Consider the following 22,386-nt stretch of genomic DNA (forward strand, 5'->3'; position numbering starts at 1 on the left):
AGTTGAGTTGAGTTGAACCACATCTTTTCTAGATATGTTCACACCTTCACTGTGGCAAAGGCTAAGTCCACTAGACTTCTGGCCTGGGCTAAGTCTTTGACTCTGAGGGCAGTCTTAAGGCAGAAGGGACCAGTGCTGAGATATGTGACCACGTATACCACAAAATCATTTCCATGGGCCTGTGAGAGCGTTTCATCACTGCCTCTGGGGAACTTTGTAACACTTTTTTCAAAGAATTTGCTAATAGCAAAGCCTCAGTAAAATGCCATAACGAAAGCAGCTGGCCGGGCGCAGAGGCTCACACCTGTAATCCCAGCACTTTGGGAGGCCTAGGCGGGTGAATCACCTGAGGTCACGAGTTCAAGACCAGCCTGGCCAACATGGCAAAACCCAGTCTCTACTAAAAATACAAAATTAGCCGGGTGTGGTGGTGCATGCCTGTAATCCCAGCTACTTGGGAGGCTGAGGGAGGAGAATCCCTTGAACTGGGGAGGCGGAGGTTGCAGTGAGCTTAGATTGTGTCTGCATTCCAGCCTGGGTGACAAAGTAATACTCTGTCTCAAAAAAAAAGCAACTGAATGGTTATGAGAAAGGGAAGAGAGATGTTACAGCATTTTTCACAGAAGAGAAAAAAAAATTACTTCAGACCACAGAAGGGTTTAGGTTGGACAGGCCAAGAACAGTATCAGGCAGGCTGCTGAAATATGGGAAGACTCCATCTCCAAAGCTAGCAGATAGGTGGGTATAGAAAGAAGCCACAGGTTTCTTCGTGGTGTGTGTGGCCAGTAGTCCTAAAGATGTGAAGATGCTTGACAGACTTAATAGAAATTCTAGTACCAGTGGGTAAAACAGTTTATAAGCAGGAAATAGTTGTAGAAAATGAAATTGGAGGAAGCAGGCAGAGGTGCCTGATCACAGGGCCTTGACTATCACTGGAAATGAGGGTAACGGTGATTCAGCAATTTCTAGTGTTCCCTCCCTCCCCCGCCACTTTTTTAGTTGAATAGAGGAATAGATAGAGATGGGGTCTCACTATGTTGTCGCCCAGGCTGGTCTTGAACTCTGAGCTCAAGCGGTCCTTCCACCTTGGCCTCCTAAAGTGCTGGGATTACAGGCATGAGCCGCAGTGCCCGGCCTGGTGTCTGTTTTCTTATTACTACTCGTGGCTTCCTGTAGGTGAGTGGTCTCCCTGACTCAGGCACATTTTAATAGCCACATAGAACCACAGAGGAAACAAGGCTCTGATAGATGTGCCGGCCTAACAGAAGGAACAATCAAGGCTTGAACAAGTTGGATTTTTTTCCAGAGGTTCATTTTTTTTCTTTCCTCCCTCACCTTTTGGTCTTAATTTTGAAAAGGCAGAAGAGGAAAGAGTTAATGGATACATTTTAACTCACTCTCTATGCCCTAAGTCTGGTGTAGAAAGCATACCTCTTAAAGAGAAGCTAATTGAAAGTAGAAAGAGGTGCCATTTTTCAGAAGGATACAGAAAAGAAGGAATAGAAAAAAGCCAGAAGAGAAAAAAAAATTGCGTTGATAACACTGTTTTCTATTGTCTATTTTATATTTGTTGCTGGTGAAAGTTTATAGAAATTCCAAGACTGTAGGTATTCCGTAGGAGAAAGAATAGACATTATCTGAATACATCCTCACCAAAGACTTGAGCAGTATTGGAAATAAGTGGGCAATCTGTGACTAGAGAAATTGAGAGTCTTCACAGAAAGAGAAAATTTAAATGGTCCCTGAGAATAAATGTTTAAAAACCTAAGGAGCTAAACTAGCTGGGAGGCTAAACACACATGATAGAAAAGAAAAGGGAGACCTGGGAAAGACACTGTACATGTGCTTGTAAAATGCAGGTCTAGTATTAGGTTTATAAAATATCTTGTTTTTATTTTTGTGGTAGGAAACTAGCAGTAAATAAGGCAATGTCATATTAAGTACTTTAAAAAGATCACTAATCTGTAGAGTTGTGTTGTCCAATATGGTGACCACTCCTGTGTGTAGCTCTTACTAATCTGTGCATTACTGAGAACCTCATATAAAAGGGTGTGTGTGTGTGTGTTTGTGTGTGTGTCTTAAATAGAGTCAGATATGCAATACCATAGTTTGTGTGGTTTCTTAAATAGCATGTGAAAAGGACAGAGACTCACACCAACTCTGAGATGAGTTTAATGGTAGTAGTTCCAGCAATGGACTCAGCCCATAGCTGAAAAATTACCATTTGAAAATATCTAAGAAATGAAACATTGAGTGTTCTTTTCAGTCTCTAAAGCAAAGTTATAGAGTTCCTCACTTTTTTGACTGAACTTTGATTTTTGTCAGGTTTGCCATTCTCTGAATTTTTAAGCATTTGATTCATGTTACTAAGGACATTTCACCAGGTCCACACCTGTGGAGTAAAAATAAATGTCATTAATTCCCCTGGACTTCAGCTTTTACCTCCAAGAGTATAGCCTTAAAGGAAATTAGAAAAAGAGGTTTTTGTAAGCCTTTAAATGCTGTGAAAGGTTATAGTGGAATGTGCTGTGGGATTGGCAAGAGGCTTTTTTTCCCTAGTATTACTAGAAATAGACACCCACCCAGGCTGGCAAAATTGTAAGATGAGAGAGATAAGACTACTAATGCTGTCTGTTAGTTTCCTGAGGGAGAACCACTAACTATGAAGGTAAAATCTTGTATTTATTTTTGGAATGATGTAGAAATTCTAAATATGGAGGTAACTGCGTGCCAAGTCTTTTCACAGGCCTGACAATTAAGATAATTAATGCTAATGTTTCTGCTGGGTAATTGTATACATGTGGATTGCTTCTAAGTTAGTCTTCTTATAAATAATATTGTTTTGGGGTTTGTTGGTGGAAAGGCCCCAAAAGGCTCTTCATCAGAAGAATGTAGTGGCAGTGCACAGAGATCAGTGTAACACTGTTGATCTTACTGTCATTTTTGGGGTCTTCAGTGTTTCTCTAAATGGAGTAATTCCAAAGGTGACAGTGTTCTCGTGGTCCATGCTGGAAATTTGGGATCAGAATTTTTAAAAAAAAAAATATAGAGTTAATAATTTCACTGTGTTTTTAGTTTGCTTGCCCCCCGCCCCACCATCTCTACTAAAAATACAAAATTAGCCAGGCGCGGTGGTGAGCACCTGTAACCCCAGCTACTCGGGAGGCTGAGGCAGAAGAATCACTTGAACCCGGGAGGCAGAGGTTGCAGTGAGCCGAGATCACGCCACTGTACTCCAGCCTGGGCAACGGAATGAGACTTTGTCTCAAAAACAAAAACAAAAACGTGGGGAGGAAGGAAGGGGGAGGGGCAGGGGCAGGAATCATTTTAGTGAGAAATAGAAAACTAATTTTTCTTTGTAATTCTTTAAGATTTATGAGAATGGGCCACAGACACCCTGACTTGCTCAGGTTCTCAAACTTTATGTCTTTCCTCATTATATCAATCTGGAACTTCCTTGTCTTTATAAAGTAACCTCTTACCACTGAGATCTCTGTGTTCTTTCTCTCCTGTTTGTATTCTTTTTTTTTTTTTTTTTTTTGAGACGGAGTTTCACTCTTGTTGCCCAGGCTGGAGTACAATGGCGCAATCTTGGCTCACCACAACCTCCGCCTCCCGGGTTCAAGCAATTCTCCTGCCTCAGCCTCCCGAGTAGATGGGATTACAGGCATGCGCCACTACAGCCGACTAATTTTGTATTTTCGGTAGAGATGGGGTTTCTCCATGTTCATCAGGCTGGCCTCAAACTCCCAGCCTCAGGTGATCCACCCACCTCGGCCTCCCAAAGTGCTGGGATTACAGGCCTGAGCCACTGCACCCAGCCCTTGTATTCTTTACTGAACCTATGGGCGGTCTTTGCGGGTTTCTAACATACATAAATTCGTTTTTACCACAGTTTAGTTAAATAACACCTGGCTGCCAACAACACAGTTCAGATTTCAGTCACCATGATGTATTAACTGTGAACAATTGTATAAAATACGGACTTCTCTGCCAGCTCTTCAGTCTACACATCAGTACATAACAGGTGCATCATGGTCATGACCAGTTCTGTTACTTCGCTCTTGATCGCTGCACATCTACTGTCAGTTACCCTCAGGCAACACCTGTGTGGTTGTGTCACCTCCTTAACTCCCAGGGGTAAACCCACGTGACATTTTACAAAAATGGATAATTGGAAGACGGACTTGGCAACAAGAAAAATCTCTAGAAGTGAAATTGAATGTGATTAGAAAGGTTTGAAAAGGACAACAGCAAGATGAAGCTAGGGCAAGACCTAAGCCTACAGGAAGCTAATGGTACAAAGCATATTGGAAAAGTCCTGTCACTATAAAGACCAGGGTAAAGTCACTTCACCATCTTTTCACTTATATTGCACTAGAATAGAAAGGTGCTTGTGGTTTAGATGGAGCATTTACTTCTACTTTGGATTGAGAGAGAGAAGTGTGTGTGTGTGTGTGTGTGTGTGTGTGTGTGTGTGTGTGTCTCAATCAGTTTGGCTACTATTTGGGCCAAATTGATAATAGTTGCCTTATTGAAAGAAGATGGTAATTACAAGGATATTGAAGAACTTCACTGCCAGGAAAAGATGCTTTTATCATGTTCAGAAGTTGTGAATTGACTAATGTAAAGCTATCTGAAGAAGCTGCTATTGTAAGAATGCTACTGTGAAATTTGTACTCAGATTTCAAGGATTTGTTAAGGCAGATGTTAACGATGATCATCACAGAAGGCAACTCTTGATACCAGAGCTTAGCAAAAGGCATAGAATAGTGAAGAATAGTGAATAGAGTTAAAAATAGATTGACTTTCTTATTAGGAGGCAGCTGCGGAGAGTAACTTTGAATAGAACCTATGCTTATTTGGCCAGTTAACTGTGGCCAGGGAATTGAGGTCAAGAAAATACAAATGTGGGTTTCTGGGTACAATCCTGGAGTCTGTAGAGAGGTCCTATCATGTCAGGTGAGGATTTCACCTTAATTGCTTACATGTGCTTCAATGTTTGGGAGAGTTAAAAATGGGGTGTCTCATCCTTGGTTTAGAAAATGACATTTTGCCCGGGAGGGAGAAGCTTGGAAGTCCCTTGCCTTGTACAATTTAGGCTTAATATAGTATTAAGAAGTTAAATGAGGACAGTATTGTTTCAGAATAGGATGAAAAGAAATATGACTTTTAAGAAATTTGAAAACTTGTATTCTATGAATTTGGGTTTTGTGTTGTCCTCTCCTCCCAGTTCCTTTTTGTAAAGGTATCTACTTACTTTTCTAAATATTTCTTGGCAAGGAGGGGGGAGGAATTAAGCAATGCTAGTTTTTTTCTTATTTCATAGCCTTGTTTACAGCAAAATTTGAAACTGTGCAAACATAAATTTAGTACATTAAAAATTATATTTGTCTAAATAAATGCCTCTCCAGGTTAAGTGGAGTACAGGTGTTTATAGCTTATAAAGCTTAAATTGATAATTCATAACTTTCAGGAAAAGTAATTTATAATTACTCTATAGGCCTGTTCATTTAAAAAAAAGGAAGGTAAGAAATTTTACTTTTACATTAGCTTAAAAAGTTACTACCTTTTAAAGTGTAAAATTAATACATGTTCATTACAGAAAACCTGGAAAATATAGGACAGCGTAGACTGTTATAGAAATCACTGTAATATGGACTGCTGGTCAGCTGGTATTGATTGGTGTGTCTTCCTGGTGGTTTCAGACCCCTGGTGCTGATGTAAGAGTTGGTGCCTTGTTCCGATTAGTCATGGCCCATGGTATAGCAGTTGATAAATAATGCTTGAAATTCCAGAGTCATTACTGCTAAACATTCTGGTGTCTAAAAGTTACTTTTAAAAATATATCACACTTTTGGCCGGGCATGGTGGCTCATGCCTGTAATCCCAGCACTTTGGGAGGCCAAAGCGGGTGGATCACCAGAGGCCAGGGGTTCAACACCAGCCTGACCAACATGGTGAGACCCTGTCTCTACTAAAAATGCAAAAATGAGCCGGGTGCAGTGGTGCATGCTTGTAGTCCCACCTACTCGGGAGGCTGAGGCAGGAGAATGGCTTGAACCTGGGAGGTGAAGGTTGCAGTGAGCCCAACCTGGAAAGAGAGTGAAATCTGTCTCAAAAAAAAAAAAAAATTATATTATATATATATATATATATATATATATTATATATATCATATCATATATGTATCATATCACATATATATATAGATCACACTTTCAAGCTGAGCACGATGGCTCACGCCTGTAATCCCAGCACTTTGGGAGGCCAAGGCGGGAGGATGGCTTGAGTCCAGAAGTTCAAGACCAGCCTGGGCAACATGGTGAAACCTTGTCTCTACAAAAAAAATACAAAACATTAGCTGGGTGCGGTGGCGTGTGCCTGTGGTGACAGCTACTTGGGAGGCTGAGGCGGGAAAATCGCTTGAGCCTGGGAGGTGGAGGTTGCAGTGGTGAGCTGAGACCACACCACTGCACTGCAGCCTGGGCGACGAAAGTGAAACCCTTTCTCAAAAATAAAAATAAAAAATAAAAAAATCACACTTTCCTCCCATTTAACACTATATCATGAACATATTCCTATGAAAATGAGATTTTGTTTTTTTTGTGAATTGTCTATTTATGAATTTTTCCTCTTTTTCTATTGACTTTTTTAAAATTAAAATTTGTAGTTACTCTATTAGCTCCAGTCTTTGACTTTACAAGCCCTTACACATACATCTCATATCAGAAACAGAAAAAAGAAAAATCTTACTGCCTTTCCTTATTTGCTAGTAGGAAAACATACTCATGCTTATATGATTGAAGGGGTGTATAAACTTTTGGAAAGTGATCTAATTTAAATGCACTACTTGGAACTGGAAATCCATAAGGTGCCTGGCAGGTTAGACTGCAAAAAGCACAGTGCTGTTGGTACTGTTGATTGATGTGGGGCATTGACGAAAGACCACTGCCATAAGTACTTTGCTGGTTGACCAGGCACGGAAGCTCACACCTGTAACCGCAGCACTTTGGGAAGCTGAGGCGGGAGGATCACTTGAACCCAGGAGTTCAAAACCAGCCTGGGCAACATAGTGTTTACAAAAACAATTTTTAAAAAAATTAGCCAGGAATGGCAGCATGCACCTGTGGTCCTAGCTACTTCAGAAACTGAGGTAGGAGGATCACTTGAGCCCAAGAGGCTGAGGCTGCAGTGAGCCACATTTACACTACTGCATTGCAGCTTGGGTGACAGAGTGAGACCCTGTCTCAAAAAAAAAAAAAAAAAGTACATTATTGTCAGCAGGTTTACTTGACTTGGTGTTACCACTTGACTGCATAATTTTAGTGCCAGGCAAGGAACCAAGGCTTACAAATTTAGGTAAATATTTCCAAGATCCAGATGATTAATATTTTTAAAAACCACTTTGACTTTGAAGTCAGAGATGCCTCATGATTTGACTGTAAGATGTGAATACATCAGCAAGTTAATTAGAATGTTTATATGCTTGTGCAGCCCTTTCTGGGAAGGTTAGGACCCAGTAAAGTGCAGCTCTGTGAAGTCCAATCCCAATCAGCAAATTCATTATAAATAATTTGAAAGGTTTTACTCTTGTAGTTTATGGAGTTACTGAGATTTTATATTCTTACCCAGTTCAGATTCTAGTGGTCTTTGGTGAATTAGGTTAGGTGGGAAGTATTTGTCTAACTGATGGTCAAATTAAATAATACAATGCTAACAACTTCTATATGTTAATATATTTAGAGAAATAAAGTAATGTTTCCTTATTGCCTTATCGCAAAATTTGATTTTAACAGCTGGCTATATACTTTCCTGCCTTTGCCCTCACCTGACCTGGTAGTTCCAGTTCGAGATTGATTGTTCCAACTGTTCTATAGAAGCCTGAGGGGCTGTATTTTGGCTCATTTAAAATTGAATCTTGTTTTTTCCCTTATTAGAACTGTTTGTACAAATCATTTTGCAGAGTAAGATTTACTGTATGATACTTGTCTAGCTTTATCTTCCTGATCAGATTGAAAGCACCTTGGGGGGAAATAATGGTATTTACTGTTTTTAATCCCAAAGTGAACAAAATTTTGGAACTGTTGAAAGTTTAAAAGTATAGTTCCCGCCGGGCGCGGTGGCTCACGCTTGTAATCCCAGCACTTTGGGAGGCCGAGGCGGGCGGATCACGAGGTCAGGAGATCGAGACCACGGTGAAACCCCGTCTCTACTAAAAATACAAAAAATTAGCCGGGCGTGGTGGCGGGCGCCTGTAGTCCCAGCTACTCGGAGAGGCTGAGGCAGAAGAATGGCGTGAACCCGGGAGGCGGAGCTTGCAGTGAGCCGAGATTGCGCCACTGCACTCCAGCCTGGGTGACAGAGCGAGACTCTGTCTCAAAAAAAAAAAAAAAAAAAAGTATAGTTCCCTTTCAGGATCTTTGATTCATGCTTGTATATATTAGGCCAGTTTTGTAGGAAAAGAGCAGTGGACCTAGGCAATCTGATTGTGAATCTCATGGCTGACACCGCTTCAAAGTGTGGTCCTGTGCAAGTTCAGATGCATCATGTGACACATCAGAGTCATTCTAGTGATTGTCATCTACCTTAATGCTGTTTCTTTCACTGGCTGAAGGGCCTCTGCAGGTGTAGTTATTGGTGGTTACTTTCCTGACAAAAGTCTCAGCCCTAGAGATTGATGTTACCATAGACTTCCACAAGATGGCAGACCAAGCCCCTTTTTTGTTTTACTGGGTTTCAAATAGTTTTTAAGACACCTGGCGTATGCTTTTGGTTATTCTTAAAGTCTTTTTTGCCTTTTCTTTAGGTGGGCAGTGTCAAACCGGGAAATGCTTATAGCTCAAAACAGCTCCTTGGAATTTAAGCTACACAGACTGTATTTTATTAGCTTGTTAATGGGTGGAACCACAAATCAGCGAGAGGCATTACAATATGCTAAAAATTTTCAGCCATTTGCCCTAAATCATCAAAAAGGTGAGTCTGGAGTCAGATGTTATTAATGTTTGAAACAGGGCTATAGCCACCACTGTAACTTAACAGTTCTTAACTAGAGCTAATACATGTTTGCCAGTAAACAGTTGTAGTTGATAATCACTTACAGGAAAAGCTCTGACTGGCTCTAGAACAAAAACAAAAATATTAAAGCTCTTAGAAGTCAGAGATGTTGCAGATTTTGGAATTCCATAATAAACTAAGAGGAGATCTGAGAAAGAGCAAGGTGTGCACTTGCTCTTTTCTTCCCCCACCTGGCTGTGTGCTGCTGCTCTTGCCACAGCAAAGTGTCAGAGAGCCAAGGTGGCAACTGTCAACCCCATGAATCTGTGTAGGAATACATTAACTCTGCAGTCAGAGATAATGTGATGACATAATTGTTACTCCTCTAGGTAATGGTAATTATACTATGCTGTAGGTAAGAATTTAAATTATAAGTTCAGTATTTTCACTACTTTCCTTTTCTTCCCTTTTCTCTCCATGCTGTTTAATTTAGGATGAAGGAAGAAACCAAGCTTAAGGACCGGAATTTTAAAAGACCTGTTAATACATTATTTTAGGCTGTATCAGTATGGGTGGGGGTATTCTTGCTTTTCCCAGCTTATTACTGCAAGCAAACTAATGCTTTCTTGCTGGTGCTTTTTTTAGACATTCAGGTTTTGATGGGAAGCCTTGTGTACCTGAGACAAGGGATTGAGAACTCACCATATGTTCACCTACTTGATGCAAACCAGTGGGCTGATATCTGTGACATCTTTACACGGGATGCTTGTGCCCTCCTGGGGCTCTCCGTGGAGTCCCCTCTCAGTGTCAGGTATGGAAATTGGCCCTGTCTGTTATTGAAGTATGCACTGCATTATCACCTTCCCTTAACTTGTTTGGTTCTTGATGTTTAAAGGCAAAATAACTTTTGTCTTTCTGAAGAAGAGTGCAATTGGTATTTCAAAAGATATCACAATTGGCAATGATGCTGTTTTAGAGAAGCGGTTTTGAAAGTGTGGTGTATGAACCTCACAGGATCCTGAGAGCCTTTTCCACTGTGTTGACATTAGTACAGATGGTCCAGAAACAGTAGTGGACTAAACTGCTAGAGCCTTAGCACAAGTCGGGGCAGTGGTACAAACTCCACAAATACTTGCTGGATTCCTCACCACCACACACTTGCAGTTTAAGAAATGCTAGTTTTACTTAACCACGCCTGTAATCCCAGCATTTTAGGAGGCCTAGGAGGGCGGATCACGAGATCAGGAGTTTGAGACCAGCCTGGCCAACATAGTGAAACCCTGTCTCTACTAAAAACACAAAAAATTAGCCGGACGTGGTGGCGGGTGCCTTTAATCCCAGCTAGTCGGGAGGCCGAGGCAGAAGAATCTCTTGAACCCAGGAGGCGGAGGTTGCTGTGAGCCGAGATTGCAGCATTGCACTCCAGCCCCATGCAACAGTGCGAGACTGTCTCAAAAAAAAAAAAAAAAAAAAAGAATATTTTTGGACTGGTGTGGTGGCTCACATCTGTAATTCCAGCACTTTGAGAGGCTGAGGTGGGGGAATCTCTTGAGACGAGGAATTCGAGACCCACCTGGGCAACACAGCTAGACTCCATTTCTACAAAAAACTTTTTTAAAAAAGGATGTTCTTGGTGAAACATTAAAATTACTAGTTTTATTAAATCTTGACCTTTCAGTACACATCATCTTAATAATTTGTATGACAAAATAGGAAATCCGCATAAAGCACTTCAGTTTCATGTCAAAGTATGGTAATTGTCTTGAGAAAAAGTATGTTGTTTTGAGTTATGAGCTAGCTAGTCACTTTTTTTCATGGCATACTTGTTTTGTTTGTTACTTGTTTTTTTCTTGTGTTTGCTTTTTTGAGATGGAGTCTCCCTCTGTCCCCTGGCTGGAGTGTAGTGGCGCAATCTCAGCTCACTGCAGCCTCCACCTCTTGGATTCAAGCAATTCTCCTGCCTCAGCCTCTGGAGTAGCTGGGATTACAGGTGCCTGCCACCACGCCCAGCTAATTTTTGTATTTTTGGTAGAGACAAGGTTTCATCATGTTGGCCAGGCTGGTCTCGAATTCCTGACCTCAGGCGACCCACCACCTCAGCCTCCCAAGGTGCTGGGTTTATAGGCGTGAGCCACCGCACCAGCCATGGAATAGTTTTTACTTGGAAAAATCATTAACATAGTTACTCACACTCAGGTTTTTGGCAGTCTTTTTTCTTTTTCTTTTTCTTTTTTTTTTTTTTTAAATCTTCTTTCTTAAATTTTTAAGACAGTCTTGCTATGTTGTTCAGGTTGGACTCAAACTCCTGGGCTCAAGTGATTCTCCTGCCTCAGGCTCCTGAGTAGCTGGGAGTACAGTTGTGTGCCACATCACCCAGCCATTTTTTTAAGTGAATGAAGCAAGCCTGTCACATTTGAAGGGTCTTAATTAAGTATGATTTTACGAAAGCATGCATGAGTAAAAGAGTCATTCAAAGTACAAGACAGACAAATGGATTTCAATGTAGCAGGGTACAAAAAGTTTAATGGTAAAGTTTCAGATTCTGCTCTGCAACTAACCTTAGAAAACTTTACTACCTATTTTAGCCAAAACTACGAAAAGTCAGTTTTGGTGTGGTATTAAGGAGGAGTATCCACAGTGATCCAAAGCGATCAAAGTAGTACTACACATATGTGTGAAACAAGGTTTTTTTTTCACTTACCTCAACCAGAAGAACATATCACAATAGATTTAATGCAGAGTAAGCTATAAGAATCCAGTTGTCTTTCTGTTAAGGTAGGCATTCAGGAGAGTTGTGAAAGTGTGCAACAGTGCCACCCTTCTCACAAATATATTTTTGTTTTGGAAACGGTAGTTATTTTTTTATAAGAATGTTTGCAATAATTGCATGGTATTTTATTTTTACATGAACTGATCGGCACCTTTTACGTTTCTCATTTTAATTTCTAATGCATTAAAGATATAATCCACAAAAAGAAAAGCTCTTTGAGATCCTTAATACTTAAGCATATAAAGGGGTCCTGAAACCAAAACATTTTAAGAAACTCTTGTAAGAAAATAACTCTTTTTTAGCTCTTCTATTCATTTAATTCCACAAATGTTTTGCATACCTGCTATGTGCCAGGCACTGTGGGCACCGTGTTGGATATGAAGTTGAATAAGGTGCATTCCACAGGGTGCTCCATCCTAGAGTAGGAGTGGACAGATGCAATTAGCTATAATGTGAGGCGTTGATGCCATCAAGTTCTCTGAGGAAGACTGTGAAGTGGGAATGTACATTCAGAAAGTTTATTGACATCAGCACCTGTGGGAGAATGAAAACAGCAGGATTGGGCAGAGAGGAAAGTTGGACTGTATTAGAGTGGCAACAAGGTCTCTCCCATCCCTGAGGAGCTCTGGAGCTGCTGTGGGCCTGTGGAGTTGTCCCAAATTGGGCCTATAGGGCTGGGCTTTTGTACCCTCACATGGAGCAATTGCTGGATGTGACTGTGGTCAGATGACTCTCTTCAACTGAGAACAGTACTGAAGAGACGGACACAGCTGAGAGTTGGCTGCCAACACTTCCAGATCTGAGAAATGAGTGCTTCCACCCTGGACAGGGGTGATCTGGGGATAAGAGGAACTATGCAGAAAACATGTTTCAGGAGCAAGCATGTCATTTGACTGATAAGCTGAGCCCATTAAATCCAGTTGTTTTGTGCAATATAAAACCTTTTTTGGCACTAATGTAAGATTATTATGAAATTCTTTATATTTTACTTTTTGAAACAGGGTCTCATTCTGTTGCCCAGGTTGGAGTGCAGTGGCACGATCGTGGCTCACTGCAGCCTCAACCTCCTGGCATCCTCCCATCTCAGCCTGCTCAGTAGCTGGGACTCTAGGCACACGCTACCACACCTGGCTAATGGCTAATTTTTATATCTTTTGCAGAGATGGGGGTCTCACTATGTCCCAGGCTGGTCTCAAACTCGCAGACTTAAGTAATCTTCCCACCTTGGCCGCCCAAAGTGCTGCAATTACAGGAGTGAGCCACCACCATCTGCTGTTATGAAATTCTCTGAAAACCTTATTCTCAATTCTATACTTCTTTCCTATGGATTGAAAATGGTATATAAATCAGCACCATCTGCAGACCACATTTTGAGTATCATTGTTCTAATTAGCGTATACCTTGGAGCACATTTTGTAAGAAAAATAAATATGGTGGTATATGGTCTGTAAGGAAGGGAATAGGAAAGGAAGTTATGTCTTGTATATTGCTGAGTGAAGAATTTTGTGCAAGAACATCTCTTTTTCCTTCAAACTCAGATGCTAAAACTACCGTATTTGGAAGAGTAGTAGTTCTTAATTTCTGCTCTTCATTTGAATTAATTGGTTCTCCAAAGTTGCTTTCTTTTTTAAAATGCATGTTTTAAAACTTTATTTTTCTATTTTGTGAGGAAGTAAGCTAAAGTTAAATTACCCTAGCAGATGAGTTTTTTTTTTTTTTTTAACGTCTGCATTCTTTAACTGCATTTACCCCCATATTGGTGAGGTTTATTTAGAAAATTTAGAGTTTTATTTTTTGTTTTGTTTTTTAACTGGGTTTGGTTTTCAGTAACTTCAGGAAATATACCAGTGGGCCTGGGGAAGAAGGGGAGGGAAAACAAGTTATTTTTCTTCTAGTGGAAATGGCTGGATTTACTTTTAGCAGAACAGAAGGCTCTCACCCTGTCCAGTGGCCAGGGTCTGTGGCACACAGAGTCTGGAGAAATTGATGTCTCCTTGGACCAAGCGGCCTGACACCTGGCCTGGCACTGACATTTCTTCTTCTGCTCTCCCAGTTTCTCAGCAGGTTGTGTGGCACTGCCAGCTTTAATTAACATCAAAGCCGTGATTGAACAGAGGCAGTGTACTGGAGTTTGGAACCAGAAAGATGAATTACCTGTGAGTTCCATTTTCTATTGGCTATTTACTTTTACTGCCATTAGAAGAATATGGCGTCTTTAAATGTTCATCTTACCTTTTAACCAGGAAACATTGTAGCCATTTGACAGGAGTTCTTTTATGGATATATAAAAGATTAAACAATACAAATGAGGAACCTAGTACATTTTGGGGACCCTGGAGGAGGAGTATTATAATTTTGACTTGAGGTGCCTTTGAAAGCTGGTGAAGGGAAACATCAGAAGTGGGGAGGGTTGTACATACAGTAGCATGCAGTGTGTTCAGTGCAGTTCACAAACCACTCCTGTGATTGTTTTTCTAATATAAACGCAAATTTAATTGGATTTACTTTTGTCTTAACTATTGGTGTCGATCAGATCATGAGTTTGTTCTGGTTACATTTTCCTAATGCCAATAGAATAAGTATAGAGCTCTTAAAGGTCATAACACTTGCAGTCATCAGTGGGTCTCTAGTACTGTATTTCTACTGCTCTCATAGAAAGACCATGGTTTTAAACATCAGCGCAATCACTTGCCAACTCTAGAACTTCTCTAAGCAGTAGTGTATTCATCTCTAAGACAAGGACCAGCTTTCTCTTTATGGTGCTGCTGAAGGCTAGAGATAACATAAGCATGCTTAGAACAAGACGGGATACATGGTAGGCACTCAAATTGTGGCTGCCATGGTGCAGTTATGATGTGAAGTGGCAAAGGTCATTGTATGTATGTTTCCACCAGGTCTCTGACAGGCACTGAGGCTCTGGCCTGGAATTGTCATTCCTGTCATGATTGTGTCACAGACCCTGAAAAGCTAACATACGCATTTGTTTTTTTGCCCGTTTTATACCACACCTGTACACAGGTTTATTTGCAGTTACCTTGTTCTTCCAGTGGGTAACCCTGTCAGTTGGTTGCCCCAGCTTCTCCTCAAAGATCTTTTCTGATTAAAGGCACAGGTGCAGTCCTGGTCCTGAGTGTGGTCAGGACACAAGTAGCACTCCTGCTCTACTGCTGCTAACTTGAAGAAGTGAAAAGAACTTGAGCCTTCACTTGTTTTGTGGAGGCAGGTGCCTGGCATCTGGCAGTTTCCCATTTATGTTGTAAGCATCTCTGACATGCACTAAGAGCAGACTAAAATCTGAATTCACCTAAAGACTGTGTGTCAAGCCACTAAAGCCATTAGAGGTGGTGATCTGGTCATTGTTTGTCAGACTTGTTTTTACACTTTGTCAGCTTTCTTGAAAATAATCTTGAAGGCTAATTTAACACTTTGAATCACTAAGACTGTCCATCTGAGTCAGAAGAGTGCTATAGAAAGTTACATTCAGGTGAATAGATCTGATCAGTGTTCTTTGCTGCACAGTGTATATTACCATGTGGATGGTTTTGTGAAATGTGACTTCAGCTTTTTTACTTTTTTTTTTTTTTTTTTAACAGATTGAAGTGGACCTTGGTAAAAAGTGCTGGTATCACTCTATATTTGCCTGCCCCATTCTTCGTCAGCAAACAACAGATAACAATCCACCCATGAAATTGGTCTGTGGTCATATTATATCAAGAGATGCCCTGAATAAAATGTTTAATGGTAGCAAGTAAGTGTCTGACTTTTAAAAAACGTTAGCAAATAAATTTTGTTTTGGAACTTGGTAGGAGAATAAGAAGTGATGAGGATTTAAAAAATGTAGCTAGATTTAGAACTAAATAAATTTCTTAACTATTCATCTGGCAAAGTGGGTGGTATCCGAGTTGAGTATTTTTAATTTGTCTATGGATTTGGTGATTAGATATATAAGCATGTCTTTAACTTAACTTTTGGGGTAGGTGATAGATTTTCCCCTTTTCTATACAAATGGTCACATACTAAAAAATGTTCTATACTTTGCTGTTTTCACTTAGTGATGTATCTTGGAGATCTTTTTCTATGCTGCAGAAACAGCCCTCATTATTTTTTTGTTAAAGCTACAGTATATTCTACTGTATAGAAATATGATTGGGTAGCCAGTTCCCTATTGATGAACATTTGTTTCTCTAAACAGTGCTAAGTGAAGGCCGGGCGTGGTGGCTCATGCCTGTAATCCCAGCACTGTGGGAGGCCGAGGCAGGCGGATCACAGGGTCAGGAGATTGAGACCATCCTGGCTAACACGGTGAAATCCTGTCTCTACTAAAAATACAAAAACAAAAATTAGCCAGGTGTGGTGGTGGGCACCTGTAGTCTCAGTTACTCAGGAGGCTGAGGTGGGAGAAGGGCGTGAACCCAGGAGGCGGAGCTTGCAGTGAGCCGAGATCATGCCACTGCGCTCCAGCCTGGGTGACAGAGCAAGACTCCATCTCAAAAAAACAAAAACAAAAAACAAAACAAAACAAAAAAACAGAGTGCTGAATGAATTATCTATACCTAATACATAAATTCGTAGAACTGAAATTGCTGGTTCAAAGGATATATGCATTTGTAATTTATTTTAGTTAGTGAGCTCAGCTTTTTTTTTTTTTTTTTTTTTTTTTTTTTTGAGATTGAGTCTCACTCCATCATTCAGGCTGGAGTGCAGCGGTGCTGTCTTAGCTCACTGCAACCTCTGCCTCCTGGGTTCAAGCAATTTTCATGCCTCAGCTTCCTGAGTAGCTGGAATTACAGATGCACACCACCATGCTTGGTTGATTTTTGTATTTTTAGTAGAGACAGGGTTTCACCATGTTGCTCAGGCTGTTCTCAAACTCCTGAGCTCAAGCGATCCATCCACCTCAGCCTCCCAGGTGTGAGCCACCATGCCTGGCCAAAATTGTTGACCTTAGTTCAGGCTGTACTGGTTTCATGTGTCACTGTGAGGCATGTGGACCATTCTTGGTGTGGGCTTGTAGCTGCCATCACATTTGCTGCCCTTGAATGGATTGTGTGACCAGTACGTTTGAAATTCATTTAAAGACTGATGCAACCTAAACCTTTGGGAAAGATAAATTGAATTTATTTTCGAAACCCCAAAAACAATTTCCAGAAAAGTTACCTTTGTTTTGTTTAAGAAACAATTTAGGATCTGGCATGGGTGGTATGTATTTGTGACCCTTCAAATCTTGGCACTTATGTTAAGGGAAAGCATAGTTCATCCTCAATGCAAAATACAAACAGACTTGTTTTTGTGTGTTCTTATATGTGTGTATGATTGTTAAAGATACTCTATAACTAGATAAAAATTGAATACACAGTACTGAGCCTGCTCCTTCACTCAGTGTTTCCTTCTTTGTCTTTAGATTAAAATGTCCCTACTGTCCAATGGAACAAAGTCCAGGAGATGCCAAACAGATATTTTTCTGAAGAGATAACTTTAGTTTGCAATTTGTAAGTGAAACTGAATCGTGGGTGCATTTCAGAAGAGAACGTTCCATATAATGCAGCTAACCAAGGACTCCTGTGTTTCTATAAGCTAATGCTCCAGAAACTTTGCCAACCTGTTAGTGTACATACACTGAGGGGAGTGCTCCCGGTGAATATTATCATAGGGCTTTATTATATTCTTGGTCTTCATTTCTGATCAAGTAAATACACCAGCAGTTGTCATTCAATGCAGGTTTTTGTACTTAATTATATGGTGATTTTTTTACTTTTTAAGAGCAGAAAAGGAAATTGACCTCCCCGCCATGTGTTTAATATTTCTCCTGCTTTTACTTTTGTCATTTTCTTGATAATCGTAAGCCTTGAGAGTGTTTGTGAAAAAGTTTTATTTCTTGTTATGTATACATAATTAAATGAAAATTCTTCAGAAAAAGTTTGATAAATGGAATTGTGGTTATGAAACTAATTTGCATTTTATTTGCTTAAGAAAGAAAGCTGTGATAGATTCCAGATTTGCTTTTTGATGTTTTCCTCTGCTCCAGCTCCAAGAAGTCAGCACACCTGCATTTTAGCTCTGCATGCAGCCCCAGCAGGCTGCGTGTTTAAGAATTTCATTGTTTAACCGGCTGGTGTGAGAAGTCTTCCGTTAGCATAGAGTGGAAGGAGTACTATTGTTTGGTTGGGGTTTTTTTTTTTTTTTTGCTTTTATTGCCAAGAGGTGCTTGTTTTAAAAGTATGTTTAATAAAATGAAATTCTAAAGTTAGAAGTGTTCTTAAGTTGATATTTGCTCTCTTGGTCTTGGTAGCCCTATTATATCATTGCAGACACAGTGTTGTGCATGTGTGTATTATATATGTGCACCAGCATCAAACATTGTGTATCTGGAAGGAAAGCAGCATGTTCCAGTTCTAAAATGCAGTTACCAGACCCATCACTTTAAATCCTTAAAGTTAGAAGCTAGCAAATTTTCTCTAGTGCAGAACGTTTATTGCTGTTTTTGTGTTTGAATAGTATAATGTTTGATGCCTCTCTTCTGCAAAGTGTATCATCTCATTGACTGTGAATCTGTATATTATTCTAATGGATACAGATAATGATCTTTTCTCTTGTGAGGTATCTTGATTTAATGCACTGTCCAAAAAATAGCCATGTGTAAGAGTCTCTCTGTATGACGAACTACATGGAAAAAACTTCTGTGGACATAATTCTGACCGAAACCCATGCAGTTACTTCAGTATAAGAAGAATGTTACACGGAAATCACCAAATATTTTGCAACTTTATTTCATCTGACATAGAGTGAACATCAATAGGAATACTTTCAAAGAAAATGAAAAAAAGAAAACACAGAAGCAAAGAGAAATGTGGCACTTCACATTTCAAACTACAGATGGACTTGGTTCGAGGGAGGGGGAATCACAGATTTGGTGCTAAGTGAATTAGAAACTGGCAGCGTTTTACAGTAGTACACCAGCCTGGATGTTTTTTCTGAAATGTTTACCTGGGAGAGCTGGGGTTGGTTTGTGAGGAGAAAGAGTACTGTGGAAAACCTCTGCGTGAGTACCATGTGGCCAAGTCTATGTGGATGGCTACTCCGTGCTGTGCGGGTTCACCAGCGCTTGGGATTGGCCCAGCTCGGAGTGCTTGTGTGGTCCAACCTCAGTCTGGCCCCATAGTGACTTTTGCCCCATGATTCTGCTTCACTGTTGGAATCTTCTTTGAAGTTCCCCCTCTCTTTACTAAAGCAGTGAAGGAAGAGAACAGAGACAAACTCTTTGGACTGTGAAAGAGAAGGTAGAGAATTCCAGGCAACGGTCTGACCAAGGGTGTAAACCAGTTTATTATATATATATTTTTCCTTTGAATTAAAACCTAGAGTGTTGTATTTTTGTTTCTTTTTTCTTTTTTTTTTTTTTTTTCCCCTTTTTCTCTTTAGGCCAAGTTTAGCTTATTCTCATCTTTCCACCACCCCAAACACCTACACAACGTTTAGGCTTCCTGTAAGGTTTGAATGAGACAGGTGTACTCTGAAGGCTGGTGGTAAATGTGTTTGATGACCAGACACTTCATACAGTTGGCTCGGGCCACTTCTAAGGACAAAAGCCAGAGCTCAGCTTTATGCCTCTCCCAGTGCTGGGAGCCAAAAAACTGTTGATGGTTTTTTGTGCAGCTCAAGAAAACTTTGAAAAGAACATGCTTTAACTGAAGCATTGGACTCTGCAGCTTTCTATGTAAGGCCTGTGTACTCCCACTGGGCAGGGTGAGGACCAAAAATCTGAAACTGTTGTGAATCTGACATATTACATGGAAATTATATCTTGTGACCGTCTTTAAGTGCATGGACTTAAAATTCATGAGAGACTAAATGTGAGGGAGAGGTGGATTTAAAGAGGCCAGACCTTAACCAAAGATGCTGAGATACAGCATTCTGTCCTCCCTACCCTAGAAACTCCATAAATGCTGTCACAACCCTATCATCACTGATGCTTTCTGCATGTCAGCAGTCCAGGAGGATGCTTTTTGTCTCTCTTTGCCTCCACTTTACAAAAGATAATATGATAGAGGCAACGTTTATAACAGTCACATTTAATTATAATGTACATCAAAGACAGAATTTCAGAATGGTTTCTTAAATTTCCTTGGGAACCATTTCCACATATCAGTTATAGACAAAGGCCATGGGACTATGCTAAACCAATAAAACCTTATTAGCAAATCTTTAGATTCTGACTTAGCCAGAGCATCTGAGTGCTCAAGTACAGTTTTACAGTGGCTAAGGTTGTCTCTTGATCTTTTTTCTCCGTTGTGTGATCACAGATGCTATTTCTGTTTTATTGGTGATTATACAAGACTTCTAATACATAAATGAACGGGTATTGGTGCCTCTTTATTTTAAAAATTTTGAAGAAAAGAGCCACCTCATATTCATAGGGTGTGTATTTTTTGAGTGTGTGAGCATTTAATTGAAAATAAGAAAGTTATGAAGTAAATCTTAACTTTTCTGTAGCAGCTAATGTATACAGAGACACTAAAACCCACACCACATTTTGTGGGAAATGAGGATCCTCTTTTGTCCTCTCCAGGTAGTCTCGTAGGTTATGCAGCTTAAGTTCAGTCTTCTTTATGCTGTGTTTGATTTCCACCTCAGTGGCTTAGCCTTTGGAACAGTGGACACTGCAACAGCCAAGAACTTGGTTATCCACACAAGCTGCTGGTAGACTACATTAGCCCTCTGGTTTTCCAGCTCAACCTCTGATAAAGTGGACTGACAGCCACGCTGCTCAGTCTGTTTAGTCAGCCGACTCAGGTTATTTTCAGGGAAGGCATGGAGGCATAGTTTGGTTAGTTTCATCACTAGGATGTATAAGGTGACGACACAAACCAAATACCTTTCTTTCATCACTTAACTATACGTACTTTATCTCTGGTAACACTAGAATGCTGTGGTCTTGAGGGAATGTTAGCAACGAACGCATAGAAGGTTTGGCGTTTCATAAGCCTGTCTAGCTGTGTCAGGTTTTGTGTGGTACACTGATGTTTATCATAAGCAGGTACAAGCTTCATGAACCGTTCTTAATGAACTATAATTGAATAGATACCAAAAATAGAATGACACATGTATTTTAATAGCAGATGAGGCAGTTTTAGGATGAATTTTCCACTGTTGATTTTACTTCAAGACATAGCAAGAGAAACAAAATTTTGTTTTCGAGACATTTCCGCTACAGTTTCAAGCTGTAGTGGGCATATGCTTCATTTACTTCCAAAGAGGCAAAAGCAGCTGGAATTGGCTTACAGCACATGCTTTGTTTCATGTTATGGGTGAGGACCTACATACACTCTTATTTTAGCAGTCACTTAACCTTCTCCAGCAAGGCAGTTGTGGGGTTCACTAGGATTTAGTGCCTGATCTTTTTTTTGGGAAGGGGCGGGAATGAATGTGTTGGGGCTGGGAGGGAAGCAGAAGAAAATGGGAGCGTGAGTGAGTGTGCATGTGTCTGAAGTTCACCATTGCCCCCACCTGCACCTAGCAAGGAACAGGTGTTTGATGTATTTTGCTCATGACTGCAGTATGCATGTATTTTTTTCCTTCTCTGTGTTTTCTAAACTTACACTAAAGGATTCATCAAATCATCTTGTTCAGATGGCTCAGGATTGTATTTATTTTGCTTACCCCGTGCTCTTGGGTTCTATAGTATTTCTATAATTATGTAACGAGAATAGTGTTGCACTGTAATCTATCATATAGAGCTATATGTATGGAAAATTTTGATCAATTTTTTAAGAAATGTATCCTGTTTGCAAAGGCACAATAAAGTTGCATCTTATAGACTATAGGCAATAAAGCTAACAATAAACCTTATTTAACACAAACCACATCCATATCCTCTGTTCATTTGATTTTGGAAAAAGTCTAGCATATCCAGTAGTTTCAGGGAATTCATTTTAACTTTTAAGAATTCTGATATATTTAATTTATAAATTTCGGACTGATACAATAGAGTTTTGGAAAACTATAAGAAATGCTTTGTTAATGTGTGTATTCCTATGTAAAACACATGGCTTCTCCTGTGTATATTTTTAAAAATTAAAGAAATGCACATTTAAAAAGTGTTTTGTGGAACCAGTCTGTATAAATGTGCCAGGTGTCAAAGATATGAGGGAGGGAGTAGGGAGGTGCTGACTGTGAGAAGAGAAAATTGCTGTCTGCATTTGCTAAGGGTCTGCATGTCAAGAATTTAAGAAAATATCTGTCCCCATCTTAACCCTGTTTCTATGCCACCAACAGTGAGAAGAGAAGGTGACTGGGCAGTGTCCCGAGTTGTTTTTTGTTACTGTTTTGAGACAGACTCTCACTCTATTGCCTGGGCTGGAGTGCAGTAGCCCAATCTCGGCTCACTGCAACCTCCACCTCCTGGGTTCAAGCGATTCCCGTGCCTCAGCCTCCCGGGTAGCTGGGATTACAGGCATATGCCACCATGCCTAGCTAATTTTTATTTTTAGTAGAGACAGTGTTTCACCATGTTGGCCAGGCTGGTCTCGAACTCCCGACCCTCAAGTGATCTGCCCATCTCAGCCTCCCAAAGTGCTGGGATTACAGGCATGAGCCACTGCGCCCGGCTGAGTCCCAAGTTT

General features: G+C 40.3%; 1 protein-coding gene across 1 annotated transcript in view; it reads left to right on the forward strand.

Annotated features, from left to right (window-relative positions):
- The window catches only part of RMND5A (required for meiotic nuclear division 5 homolog A), a 59,181-nt gene extending 37,557 nt beyond the window's left edge, over positions 1-21,624 (forward strand). The window contains exons 5-9 of the mRNA XM_032177115.2: positions 8,810-8,976; positions 9,643-9,808; positions 13,821-13,923; positions 15,361-15,515; positions 17,169-21,624. Coding sequence (XP_032033006.1) covers positions 8,810-8,976; positions 9,643-9,808; positions 13,821-13,923; positions 15,361-15,515; positions 17,169-17,232 — 655 coding nt within the window. The 3' untranslated portion in view covers positions 17,233-21,624. The remainder of the gene's footprint in view (positions 1-8,809; positions 8,977-9,642; positions 9,809-13,820; positions 13,924-15,360; positions 15,516-17,168) is intronic.
- Positions 21,625-22,386: the final 762 nt, after the last annotated feature.

Source organism: Hylobates moloch, unplaced genomic scaffold (assembly GCF_009828535.3).
Source record: "Hylobates moloch isolate HMO894 unplaced genomic scaffold, HMol_V3 SCAFFOLD_15, whole genome shotgun sequence".
Classification (NCBI taxonomy): Eukaryota; Metazoa; Chordata; class Mammalia; order Primates; family Hylobatidae; genus Hylobates; species Hylobates moloch.